This window comes from Cervus elaphus, chromosome 26 (assembly GCF_910594005.1).
Source record: "Cervus elaphus chromosome 26, mCerEla1.1, whole genome shotgun sequence".
Classification (NCBI taxonomy): Eukaryota; Metazoa; Chordata; class Mammalia; order Artiodactyla; family Cervidae; genus Cervus; species Cervus elaphus.
In genome coordinates, this window is record NC_057840.1 from 23,526,331 (window position 1) to 23,540,800 (window position 14,470).

At 36.1% G+C, this 14,470-nt stretch overlaps 1 protein-coding gene across 5 annotated transcripts in view; it reads right to left on the minus strand.

Moving 5' to 3' along the window:
- REPS1 (RALBP1 associated Eps domain containing 1) overlaps positions 1 to 14,470 on the minus strand; it is an 87,928-nt gene that overhangs the window by 40,420 nt on the left and 33,038 nt on the right. For 4 of the 5 annotated variants that reach the window (XM_043888155.1, XM_043888154.1, XM_043888158.1 and 1 more), the window contains exons 2-8: positions 8,419 to 8,542; positions 6,565 to 6,761; positions 6,279 to 6,432; positions 5,180 to 5,304; positions 4,513 to 4,675; positions 4,171 to 4,234; positions 2,427 to 2,581 (exon numbers count right to left, since the gene is read on the minus strand). In XM_043888155.1, the coding sequence (XP_043744090.1) occupies positions 2,427 to 2,581; positions 4,171 to 4,234; positions 4,513 to 4,675; positions 5,180 to 5,304; positions 6,279 to 6,432; positions 6,565 to 6,761; positions 8,419 to 8,542 (982 nt within the window). The remainder of the gene's footprint in view (positions 1 to 2,426; positions 2,582 to 4,170; positions 4,235 to 4,512; positions 4,676 to 5,179; positions 5,305 to 6,278; positions 6,433 to 6,564; positions 6,762 to 8,418; positions 8,543 to 14,470) is intronic. The other variant, XM_043888156.1, reaches the window with a different exon arrangement.

Sequence of the window (14,470 nt, forward strand, 5' to 3'; positions counted from 1 at the left end):
ATGGACAGGGAGGCCTGGCATGCTGTAGTTCATGGAGTCGCAAAGAGTCGGATATGACTGAGCAACTGAGCTGAACTCAATAATTATTTACTGAGCTACTTAGTGCTTGCATGCAAAGTGCAAGGTCCTGAGAATACTACAATGAATATGATCATTTCCAGTTTTTTAAGGTGCTCAGAATGTTGTAGTAGAAAGAAGGGGACAAAAGAACAGGGTTCAGCATAATATGTGCCGAAATGAACAGCAACGTAGGATATGCTGTGACAGATCAGAGAAGACAGAAACCACCCATGCCTGGAAGTCACAAGGGCTCCACGGAAGGGATGTTTATGATACCTCTCAGGTCAGCCAAAAGAAAGTATTTAGGTATTTCTCCTTTAACTGGGAACTTCTAAAAACACAGCTATTTAAAAATGGTTTTTAGGAAAAAAAAAAAAAGAAAAATGGTTTTTTTTTTTTTTTTAGAAAAATGGTTTTTAAAGATACTGATTGAAACACAGTGTCACACAACAATTTCTATACTTCAAGGGACTCTGTGTCATATAAATCTCAGGCTTACAATAGGCAGGAGAAGAAAGATTAAATGATTCTTCCCACCTCCAAACAGAACTCCAAATTTATCATTTATAAGTAGGCAAAGCAGATTTTAATCTAATATCGTGTGGTCAAAACATTTACAATAAATGTGACTGGAAAATCATATAATATTAGAATTGGAAAAAATTGAGTCTTTGACACCCTTAAAATTATAATTAGAGCAATAGTGTATAGATACATGCAGGCAAAAAACCAGAGTGTCTCTTTGCCAAACAAATCCAGCAGACATAAAGAGACAAATGCCCAGGAAAGAATTTCTTGAATCATCAGTCTTAAAACTCCATCAGATCAACATGACAAAAAACAAGACTTTATTTAAATTAAAGAAAGAAAAAAAAGACTAAACTACAAAAACCTGAAAGCCACATTCACCTATCTGAATCCAACAGTTAATAAGACCAGAGAAGTCTCCAGAAAATGACATACAACAGAGTAAGTCTGACTTATTTCTTGTTAGTACACTATCAGTTTTTTAAAAATTAAAGTCATAGAAAATCTCTACATACAAGGTCCAATTTATAAATCAATGATACAGCAAGTCTGTAGCTATCACAACTGTCTCCCTTTTGGCTTACCTAACAAATATGCTAAATAAAGAAGTAATTTTTATTTATTTCTTAATTAGGTAAACCAAAGCAAAGTTATCTAACAAAAACACTTAGCTTTCAGCTCAAGTTAGAGGGTAACTGATACCAAATAACTACCTGAAATGATCAGGAAAATCCTGGGATTCTCACAGGATAGTGTTTGTAAAGAACTGAAACCAACAGTAAATTATTTAATCAACCTACTGGTAGATAAAGAGTCAATATATAATTCAAGTCTTAAAATAGGAATGGTCAAATTCACATTTCAGGTGGAGAAACAGATGAAAAAACAGAGTGACTGGTGAGACCTTGCCCAAGGTCAGAGAGGAACTGACAAACCAGAAGCACACTCAAGTTCTTAACTCCAAGGAGACCTGTTCTCTTCCGGAAAGTAATGACGTGTTTATGGTTCCTTCCATGTAATTTAGAAAAAGAAGTCAGATCATTTCATTTCTGAGTTAAATAGAAGTTGCTCTTTTAAGAGCCAAATTCTGTTCTATCTTCTTACAACTATAAAATTCCTTCCAACCTAACACACAAAAGAGAATTTAGATTTAAAAAATTTGAAAACAGTAATTTAGGTTTAATTAAACTTGTTAAGAATTTAGCATTAATTTCCTCTTATTCATTCAGAATGCAAGGAAAATGTATTCTATTCCTGTTTCCTTTTAAAGAAAGCTACCAGGCAATATGAGGCCTTATAAAAACATTCCAGTAAATATTTTTTAAAAGCATTATCTATAATCAAATACAAATTTCCCAGACTTCTTCAGAGTCTGAAGAAAAGAAGTGGGCTTTTTAAAGGAAACGCTTTTGGTCTGCAAAGATCTAATGATAAATCAGGCATTCCCTTCAACAGATCAAGACACCTTAAATGAAAAAATGCTGATAATGGAGACTGGCTCCTTTAACCACTTCAGATAATTTATAATACACTTAAGGGCCACAAAATAACAAGACACTGTGAAATGCTCTTCAGATCTTCACAATTCGTGAGTGTTAAGTGAAACAGTGACATACATAGTGGCATATATTCTTTATCTTTTTATTTCAAGTTTACTAAATAAGTGAAACCATTATTTCAGGTTTAACCCATACAGTCTATTCTGATGGCAAATCTATGTGCTTTTGATGAAATGTCTAAGCTCTTAACCTAAGTTATCACATCTTGATTTTGCTTTAGGAATCAAGTGTTATATTTGTGGAAGTATGCAGTCAGGTCTCTTCAGCTCCTGATCTTACCTGCTGAATCTTCCAGATCAATCAGTTTGGGCATTAAGCTTTCAGGGAGTTTTTCCGGCAAGTCATAGCCATTCTTCCTAGCAACTACCAGATGAAAAGCAGCACAAAACTCATCCAGTGTCAAGGCTCCATCTTTATCAAAGTCTGAGAGTTCCCTAGAATAAAAACTTATTATTAATATAATCATATTCTGCTTTGGCTCCTTTTAGGTTTCAAAAAGAAGCAAGAGAAATTCTTTCCCAGAAAATAGCAATTAACAATTTAAAAAATTCCACAGATGGAAGGACATGTAGTAAAACAAGTATGTGCATGCTAAGTTGCTTCAGTCATGTCCCACTCTGCGACCCCACGGACTGTAGCCTCACAGGCTCCTCCGCCCATGGGATTCTCCAGGCAAGAATACTGGATTGTGTTACTATGCCCTTCTCCAAGGGATCTTCCCAACCCAGGGATCAAACCCGGGTCTCTTATGTCTCCTCCATTGGCAGGCAGGTTCTTTACCACTAGCACCACCTGGGAAGCCCAAAACAAATATGAAAGTGAAAGTGAAGTTGCTCAGTCTTGTCTGACTCTTTGTGACCCCATGGCCTGTAGCCTACCAGGCTCCTCAGTCCATGGAATTTTCCAGGCAAGAGTACTGGATTGGGTTGCCATTTCTTTCTCCAGGGGATTTTCCTGACCCAGGGATTGAACCCGGGTCTCCCACATTGCAGGCAGACACTTTACCGTTTGAGCCACCAAAACAAATACAGCAAACTGTTAATTGTAGGCAGTGGGCATATGGGTGTTCAAGGCACAACTTTTTACACTTTTCTGTATACTTTAAAATCTCATAAACAAAATGCTGAAAAAACAGTTCCAATAAATAAAGTCACCAAAAAATGACCTTTAACCCACATGCATTTCTAGTAAAAGGATTTAGTTAAACCCTGGGTTACTTAATAATGTCACTGAAATTTTTAAAAACTGCTTTTATTGTCATCAAATTTCTACATGTATGCATTTTAAAGCATCCAACAGAATTACAAGTCCTGAAACAGCAGCCCCACCCTGGTGTCCATTTCCTGGTTGCAGGAGCAATCATTTTTTAATTTATTACCTTAAATTACATAAATGTTAACAGCATGCATATATTGCCAGTTCTTGATTTTTCAGTTTTAGGCATTATCTACCTTTCCTACCATAGTATCCTATGCTTCTAAAGATGCTACTAACAAAGTAATTTAGAGTATAAATAAATACATTGATATAAAGTAGAAATAACATGTATTTATCTGATAATTGCTTTTAAAAAGTAATTTGTGAATGCAATTTGTGTTCTGATGGCTAATTTCAACTACATACCAGCTATCCTGAGTCTCAGTCTAAATTTAGATCGGAGCTAAGCATGTTCTTGAGATCATGCCTTGGTATAGGACTTATTTACCCTGTTAAAAACCAAATGGGATAAACATAACCATGTATGAGCAAACCAGCTTTTATGCCACACATTATTCTTTCAACAAGAAACAGCTGATACAGCTTAAAAACTTTTAGCACACTTTAAAGAACTACTGCAGAGTAATCACTTAGTTCCCTTCTAAAGAGTGAGAGAGAAGCTGGATATTATAAGGCAATACTGAGTTCTTTGAGAACATTCTTGAAAAGGTTACTCTAATAGTTTACTTTTAAGTTCAAAAATCTACCTGCTGTAAACTCCTTTGAAACAACCCACATTACCCAACTAATGATACACCATACTTACCAAATATGAGAAAGTTCAAGAATAGGAAGTTTTGATTTTGTAAAAAACTCTTTAGCTGCAGATCCTGAAATATTAAAACAGTGTTGTTTAGTGTTATTCTGGACTTACAGCTCCAAGAATAAAATGTGAGGTAAGAGTCTTAAGACTTCTGTCACTGAGAAAAAGGTAACCTTAACATGTGTACATATCATATTTTTGGTTTCCAGTGACTATAAACTTTTTAGACAATTTGAAAATTAATTTATCCTTTATCATCACTGACCAATAAAACCATGTCTTTGAGATTATGAAACTGAGACCATCCTATCCCATTTATAAGAACTTCTGTTTTCAACAACTCACCTGGAATAAATCCGTTTAGATCAGGCTGAATGGTTTTAAATTGATTTACATAATACTGTCTTTGTTCATCTGTTATTTTCCAAGGATCGTCGTAACTACTGGATTGCCTACGAATTTCATTGGCAGTTGTAGCTGAGGCTACAGTTCGTACTGTTGTCTGGTCCTGTAATGAAACATTTTTTCCTCAGTACAGTATCTATCTATATGACTATATGGACCAAGATTGTTAAGTTACTTATCTTTGAAAGTAAAACTTACTTTTTGTGGATGTTTAAAAATACGTCTTAACAAACTCATCAGCAAACCACATATTTGTTACATAGGTTATTAAACATTTTTGCACAAAGATTACATAAATGTGTAGAATGACAGCAATATGTAAGCAACAGAAAGCTATGTAAAGGGTGCTAAGAAAGCCAAGCAAATACATTCCTAGATGCAAAAACCTTTCAAAACTTCACTATGGAATTAGCAAGAAAAATCAGCCAAAACTTTCAATAAAACATTCCAATGAAAAGACTTGAAGAAAAGGCACAAAGCTCTTTTTTTCTTAATAAAAGAGTGAACTTGTATTTATAAAATGTGCAACAGCAAAATATAAAAACAATGACAGCAGCAATACTTTTAATGAAGCAAATAAAAATGCAATACCAATAAAATGTCACACCTGGACAGAAGCAGGATGCATGGTTAAAAGAGTACTGGTTGGTGGAGTATCTGCAAAACTGACCCAATTTTCTTGAGGTGGAGGTGGAGAATGTCCTGACCACACTGCATCACCAGCAGAAGAACCTAAAAACAGAATGGGTAAACATGCTGACTCACTTTTGGAAGAAAAAATAAAGTTACCAGGTTTTTTTTTTTTTTTAGTTACCAGGTTTTTAATGATAACAAATCACCACACACATGGACAAGTTTTCTTTTAAAAAGCTAACTCTGAGGAAATAATAACAATTTCAAAAATGGAATCTTATCTGTCAATTTAAAATTATACCTCATTTGACATAATAACCAGTTTATTGCTATAATAAGCAATACAGCAGCAGAATCATTTTTATAACAAAGTATACTTCCCTTCACTAATATAATATATATACCTGGGAATATATCTTCAATATAATATATCTCTTATACATTTTACCCTTCAGAGAGAATCTGATACCTATAAACTTTTGTCTAAGCATCACAGATATAAGTAAATGCAATTACCAATCAATTTACTTAGAAACTTTCACAGTTGGCTTTTGCTTCTATTTAAGGAACTTAACTGGAGAAGGCAATGGCACCCCACTCCAGTACTCTTGCCTGGAAAATCCCATGGACGGAGGAGCCTGGAAGGCTGCAGTCCATGGGGTCGTGAAGAGTCGGACATGACTGAGCAACTTCCCTTTCACTTTTCACTTTCATGCATTGGAGAAGGAAATGGCAACCCACTCCAGTGTTCTTGCCTGGAGAATCCCAGGGACAGGGGAGCCTGGTGGGCTTCCGTCTATGGGGTCGCATAGAGTCGGACACAACTGAAGCGACTTAGCAGCAGCAGCAGCAAGGCACTTAATGAGTCTGAGTAAACTCCAGGAGTTGGTGGTGGACAGGGAGGCCTGGTGTGCTACAGTCCATGGGGTTACAAAGAGTCGGACACGACTGAGCGACTGAACTGAACTTATAAATTAAAAGCTGACTTAGAGGCAACTCTTAAAGGAACACAATCAAGTTTCCTTCAATTTATAGCCCTTAATAAACGTTACTTTAAAAAAATTTCCAAGTACCTGATTGTGCTTCACCAAAGGGAGACCAGAATGGTCCAGGTCCTGCAAGAGGCCTCTCACTATTTCCTCCACTGGGGTGACGGTTGTGCTTCCTCCATGTGTGTGGAGAAGTTGGTGGGGACTGCTGTGGCGAAACTACTGGGGACACAGGTTCCTAGAAAGAACATCATTATGTGAAAATTTAAATTTTAAGGTAACATTTTCACTACTCAGGCAGTCAATAGATGTTTTAGCGTAAGCATTCCCACAGTCTATCAATTGATAGCATGAACGTGTACGTGATTACCTGCTGGTCTACAGATGCACGAGGCTGGACAGGATCATGGCCTGTGGACCCTTTTTTCACTTGTCCCCTGCCAGGTGGTGGGGGGATTACACCAGAGTAAGACCCTTGATTTTCAGAATCTGACGAATATGAGGTTGCATGACGAGATTCCTGTTCATTCTTTGAAGCAACAAATCTTGGCAGAGGAAGGTCCTTTACTATTAACCGCAAAAAAAATTATTACTTCAAAATAAAATAAGGTATACACATTAAAAACTGAAATAAGAGATGAATTTGCTATTAGAAAGAATGTTTGCAAAAACTAAGACAGAAACAACAGACACAAAATGTTTATCGCCACAAAATTCAGATCATCTCCCTTAGACTGTTTAGGGAAACTCTAATGTAGAAGGTAGTAGTAACATCAAACTGTCACTCTAAGGGGTTAAGTTGTATGAAATGTTCAATGCATGTCAGGCTTTTTTTTGTACTTTATATTTATCTCATAACCATATAAACTTTACAAAACCCCCATTTTACACATAAAGAAACTGAGACTCTTAAGATGCCAAGGTCACTGACAGTAACTGACAGTTAGGATCTGCAGCCAGGTCAGTCTAACCCTGAAGCCTAGACTGTTTCTACTCACACTGGTTCCCTAAAGGAAGATGTTAGAGCTCTAAACAAAACAAGAATATGTCACTAAGTTTGAAACTAGATTAATCTAGACATTTTCGATGCAGAAATTCCTGGAAACATCTTACTGTCCCCACCTACCAAGGACACAGAACAAGGCGTTAGTCATACCTCCCACTTTAGTCCCGCTTACGACACTCTACATGCAAATATTCTACATTCACTTTTAAAGAGAGAAAAGGATAAAAGACTGAGAATGTCTCTGCACATTTTTCGACTAGAACAATACAGCAGCAGCAGCATCTTCAGAAGAAAGTGTACTTCCCTGCACCATGATTACCTGCATTTCTCTTTAGAATCTCCACATTAAGGAGGGAAAATAGTAATGTTTATACAGCATTTATGTAAAGAAAATAAAAATTACCTAAAAAGAATGTAAACTCTCAATTCTAGAACAATGAAACGAGAGCTCCACATTGAAAACTTCTGGATGACTAATAAACAGAGGTGGTACTTAAAACTATTTTATAAAAATTCTAACATTACAGAAAACCTCAAGTTTTCTCTTCCCACCCCATTCCCTATGAAAACCAAAGAACTCTGCATTTAAGAATGAAGAAGAAATTCTTAAGGATTTAATTCTTAAGAAATTAAGAATTTTCAACTACTTAGACATCAACGAGCCTTCAAATATTAGAAAGCCAAATTATCCTAGGTGACACTTGTAGGGTGGGCAGATGTTTGTATTTGGGTTTTAGTCTGCCAATATTTTAATACTGTCTCTACCAATCAAAATTTTGGTTAACTAATACTTTCTAAATTTCAAATGGAATGTTCATAGCTTTTCCAAACAGGAAAAGACTAAGTATAATGTTTTATACTTAGTAGCAAACATAAGGAAGGCATATATGAAGATAGTCACTACAACTCATCAGCTACCTTGATAAAATTATTCATCTAAATTCTAAGCAATTTTTAGTAAATTAAAGTTGCCATTTAAGTTTTTATATTACCATAAAATATGTGTGAAGTACATAAATGCCATAACAAGTTAAGGTAGACATACTTTTCTAATAGTAACAAGTGAAAAATGCATGGCAAGAATAAAATCACGATACGTTAACTCAAGGTCACAAATGCCACTGAAACATCAGAAAGGCTCCACAGTTCTATTGACTTTATTTCATTTTTGATTAGAAGTTCACTTTCATTTCAGTTACTAATATATTCCATAGTTACCTGTATTTATACTTTCCACTCTTAAAGGGAAGCCAGACTGGGCAACAGCTACAAGTTTCAAAGCAATATAGAACTGACTTCTTCCAAAATAACCAAGTCTTGTTGCACCACAAAGCTCCATAATCTATAAAAGAAAACAATGTTAATATCAAGAACTATGACAATAATTCTCCACATAAGCAACTATCCAACCTCTGTTTGTAACTTTTCCAAAATATATAGCTGACATATGGCATATTACTCTCAACTGATGACCAACTCTTCAAGTTTCAGTTTTAAATGTTTGAAAATAAAAAGGCACTGACCTTACGATAGGTTGTCATTCTCCTACTTAGTAAAATTCATGTGATAAACAATTATATTTTATTAGAATAACTTTTTTCTTAAGAATCATATCTTTTAGAAACAAACGTACCATCTGTTCTTCTTCATAAACACTGTGCATACAATAGGTCCAAAAGTTTCTGCAACCAATAGATTATTACCCAGCCATTTAAGGTAAGCCATAAAATGACTTACTAAGTGGGAAAGGGCATGATCCATAATTTTGACCACGTAAGCACAAACTTTAAAACAACCAGATATATAAAGATTCTACCAGCAAGTTTGCTAGGTGAGATTGCGAGTATGGGTTATTTCTCTTTACTTTCCAGATTATATTTAATGTGGTTATGCTACTTTTCTTTAAAACAACAATTTTTGTTTGCCCTTTTTTAAAAAAAGCATGAAGCCTTTTAAGGATTGTTCTAGTCATTCGATAAGTATTCCTTGACTGGCTACTCCAAGCATCAAACTGCGCTCACTCAGTTGTGTGGGACCCTTCGGACTGTAGCCCACCAGGCTCCTCTGTCCATGGGATTTTTCAGGCAACAATACTGGAGTGGGTTGCCATTTCCTTCTCCAGGGGAATCTTTCCGCCCAGGGATCAAACACATGTTTCCTGCACTAGAAGGCAGAGTCTTTACTGCTGAGCCATTGGGGAAAAGAGACTTTTAGGTTACAAAATTAAATTATAATCCCCAAAAGTGTATTAATATCTGCTATACAGACATTACAAAGTAACCTTAAAACAAGCACTAAGTAACCATGTCTCCGCTTCTCAAAAATCCAAATTCTTGTACAAAGAGAGCATATTTAGTCTATTTTCTTTTTCCCAACACATTCAAAGAAGATTAAGGTACCTGAGATGGTGTGGTACTAAGTCAAAAGTAAAGTATTTAGTAGAATTGCAATCGATGGTTCAGCAATATATCACAATCACAATAACCATTTGTTTACTTGCACAAGGAAAGATGACAGTCATTTTTGCTATGAATGATCATCATGGGAGGAAGTTCCTGTTTCTGCCACTAAGGGGCGTCACTTCTGTGTAAATTTAAAAGGGCAAGGAGGATAAAGAGGCAGGTTTACATTAGGAGAACTGTGGGGAAAAGGAGGGTGAGAGCTAAGAATGGAGGAGCACAAGGGTATGAAGGCACTGCGTTGTGGTTACTGTGCCCACCTGGAACCCCCTCTGGGATCATTATACATCTGAGATACTTCTACTTATAACCCAAAGCACCTAAAATACACCAGGTAAGAGCCAGATAAAGGGAAGACCTAAAAGGAGATCACATGTACTTTGTTCATCCCTGCTACATCTGTTTCAGGTGCCTGTGGGATTTTCAGTGGGAGATACCCCGGGAATAGGACAAAGACCTGGAGTTCAGAAGGGAGTACATGGAGAGACGCTCCGCACCTAGGAAGCAGACAGGAGGCCGTGACTAAAGCTGGGCGACCAGTAAACGAGACTGCCAGCAAGCCCAGAGTGACAAAAGGAAACCGAGCTTATCAAAGAGAAAGTAGGGAGAACACCAGCAGAAAGTGGGAAACCAAAGGTGGGATAGGCTTTGGAAGGCGTAAGCAAGCTTTAAAGGAAACAATCATTGCACATACAGATTTACATACAAGGTACTATGAGAAGCAACCTAAACTCACAAGAATAGATAAAATTAATTATGGAATAGCCATATGAGAAAAATATGTAGCCTTTAAAATTCACTTATAGGATTAATGTTATGAAAGCAAAAAGCAGTATACACATAAGCATAACCAATTCTCTTGTAACATATACATAAAAATGGTAGTGAATATGTCATCATTTATTTCTGGGTGCTGAGATTAAGAGATATTTCTATATTTATTTACATGAGACTGTATTTACTCCAAAAATATATATTATTATTTAATCAGAAAATCGATAGATAATTTCTAAAAAGGAGAAGCAGTAGAACCCCCAAAAAGGAGGGGAAATATACTCGATGTTTTGCAATTATGTTTTGTTACTTGAGCGGTTATAGGAATGAGGTAGGATAAAATCCAGTTTGTGGGTTAAGAAATAAACAGGAGGAATTTAAGTAGAAAGACAAGTACAAAACAGGTTAAAATATTTGGCTTTAAAGAAAGTAAATTTAGAAGGGTACTTCTGCTTCTCTTAAGTCTCAGAGCTAGTTCAGCAGAAGAGGCACTAGAAATGAGGTCTTTTGATTCCAAACCCAAAGTTCTTCCCAAGATGTAAGGGTGGAAGTGGGGAGTGGGATGGGGTAGAAGAGCAAGGAGAAATACTATCCTTCTACTGTAGCAGACATAACAAAATTTTAAAAGTCTGTATGCCAAGCTGCCGCCTCAGGAAAGATGTTTTGAAAAGAGTAGATTAAAAAAATCAGAGGCAATAAATGCAATTATTCCTCTACAGCTCCTCCCGGTTTCATCCCTTTCAAGACTCGTTCTGTGGCCCAAGTCAGGCGTGTGTGTCCCCGTGTGAGCACTGGAGAGAAAGAAACAAGTTATGACATATAAATTTACAAAAATAATACCTGACAAAACAGTTTAAAGAAGTCTATCAAGATTAAATTACCAAGAAGTCTAAATTACTATCACAATCTGTGAATTAGGCAAAAGCTGTCTCTAAAGAAATATTTGGAATAAATTCCTAGAAGGAGACCTGCTGGACCAAACTATCAGTATATTTTTAAATGTTTTACCTATCGCCAATTGCCTTTCCAAAAGGTCACTGAAACTTATTCTCTCACTGTCAGTATACGAATGTTTCTCATCTCTAGTCACTTCATCTTTTTCTCCAGCAACTGGAAAAGCCACTCACACACTTACATGTATTTATTTTTGACCCCCTGTGTTACACAGTTCTACATAACTATTCCTGGATCTTTAACATCCTTTTTTTGTCATCTCTACTTTATTTTTTTAAAACAATTTTAAATTGGGATATAGCTACTTAACCTTCTTTTAAAATTACTTTAGCTTTATAATATTTAAATACCTGGAGTAAGGTTAGCCCAGCCTTTGCTTTTTGTTCTTGTTTAGAATTTTCTTTGCTATTCTCATGTTACTTAATCTTTCAAATAATCTTTAAAATACTTATCAAAATAAATTGAGATTTTAACTGGGACAGCAATTTTCATGTACAGTCTGGTTTATAACTTCAACAAGACCACTTCACTGTTTTATCATTAAGGGCAATGTTGGCTAGTACTGTGCAATACCTTTGTTAAGAAACTATTTAGCTAGTTCTACTATTCTAATAGTTTTGTTTGGGGCTTTATATTTTAAAAAACCACAGAGAGATATTACTTTTATTACGTGCATTTTGGGGCAGAAAATGAGAAGATAGTTTATTTATCTCTTTGGCCTTATTAATATTAATAGTTCTATTAATAGAGTTCCTAACATCAAACCACCCTTTGATCCCTAAAATGACTTCCATTTAGTTATGGTGCATTACATTTTCAAATAATATTTATATAAAATTTTAATCACAATCTTAAAATGACTAAGTGTACAAAAAATATTATATCTGAAAGGTATGGAATTGATATGAGTTGGCTTTGTAAGCACAACTAGCAAGCTTTACTTTTTTCCTGCTCTAAAATACTTTAAATAGATTAGGAATTACATAATCCTTAAAGATTTAGAAGACAATTCACCAATGACACAGGGTGGGCATCTCTGATACACAACTCATTTTCTTCCATGTTATTGGGAATAAACTAGGTTTTCTATCTCTAAAATATTTGATAATTTCCAAGAAAATCATTTATCACCTCCAAATTTAGAAATTTATTATTAGTTCAGCATTATTCAAAGGAGTCTCACTCTTTTAATTGCCTCTTTATGGTAATTTTCCCTTATTCTAAATCATGTATATTTGTGCAGAAGCTCACACAGCTATCTGATCATGAAAACTACTTAAAGTGCCTAGGATACAGAGTCCCACACCCTTTCCATTAGATTCCAACTCATTTAGGAAGCCCAGGGCCAGTGAGTGACTGCTGGTCTACTGCTGACAGCTACTGAAAACGATTAACCTTCATTCTATTAACATCACAAAATCTACATGCTCATGATAAAAGAAATAAGATATACTTAGGATACAGAATTAAAAGTTCTTATAATTCTCATCAAAAGTACCAATTTTTTTATGTTCTTCCAATTTTCTCTACACATACACAAACACATGAGCACACATACTTCACATACACTTTTTACCCATGTAGGGTCATACTATATATGATTTTTTCCACATACTACTATTCAAAGATCTTTTTATATCAGCATATATAGTTCTCTTTCATTTTTTTTAAACACAGCATTCCACTGCATGACTATTCCTATTGCAAATTAACCAGCCCCTTACTGATGAACATTTACATTTTTCCAGCTTTATATTACAAATAATGCCATAAACATTCATGTGTTTGTCTCTATCTTTATACACTTGTACAACTGTAGAACAAATCTGCAGAAACAGAATATGCTTTCAAATGTAACAGTCAGGTACTGTAACTGAATAACTGTAACATCTTACTGAAGGGCACAGAATCCTGGCTGCCTGGTTTTTCTTTTTTCTAGGAAAAGATAAAGTAGATTGTAGTTTGCTTTAATACCTACAGAGATTACTGTTGCTAGGCAATTATTCTATATCATTCATACAGTATTTGAGGAAGTTATATAATTTTAATGTGCCTCAGTTTCCTCATATGTAAACTGGGGAAAAGAATATACTGTCTCATATGGCACTTAAAACAAGGTCTGGTCCACGAATATCATTATTATTACTTTTTACTTGCGCTCCTGATCACAATGTACTTAATTTAGTCAGGGATGTCAAAGACTAAATCATTCTTGAAAATCACATTTTCCTGAGAGCTGAGAGCTAACGCCTATAAGCACCAAATTGGGTTTTATTATAATTTTTGAAGAATAGTCTTTAAATTCTAAAATATAGGGTGCCCTCATGCCTTCGCAAGCATACTGAACCTTGTGGCTTAAGACAATACACCAAACACAGGAATGTATCTCCTTTCCTTTCAGGTACCTTTTTAAAATGATAGTAAGGGAATTCATAAAAATAAACAAGAGGAAAAGGGGAACAAAGAACTGGAAATTTAGGTAAATTTTAGCAATTAGAAACCAGACGGGGCTTCCCTGGTGGCTCAGTGGTAAAGAATCCGCCTGCCAGTGCAGGAGACACAAGTGCAATCTCTGGTCCAGGAAGATCCCACACCGCAGAGTAACTAAGCCCACGTGCCACAACCACTGAACCTGCGCTCCAGAGCCCGGGAAATGCAACTGCTGGGCTCACGGGCTGCAGCTTCTGAAGCCCACACTCCAGACCCGAGCTCTACAACGAGACGCCACTGCCATGAGGAGCCCGCACACCAGAGCAGCCCCCGCTGGCCGCAACTAGAGAAGAGCCCGCCCGCCCAGCAACGAAGACCCAGCACGGCCAAAAGTAAATAAATAAATTTAAGAAAAGCAGGTGCCGCACCTAGTATGGCATACATTCTTCTTCTACCCACACCTAGGGTAGAAGTCAGCGCCAAGAACATCCACAGAGAAGAATCATTTTGGCCAGAAAAATGCAGGGACTCATCCAGAAATGCTAGATATGACTGAGTGAGCCTGGGACAGAGATGAAGTTCCCCATCCCTACAGTCACTCACAGAGTATCAGCAACTAGACTTTACCCTCCAAGTAAAGACAAAGAAGCGAA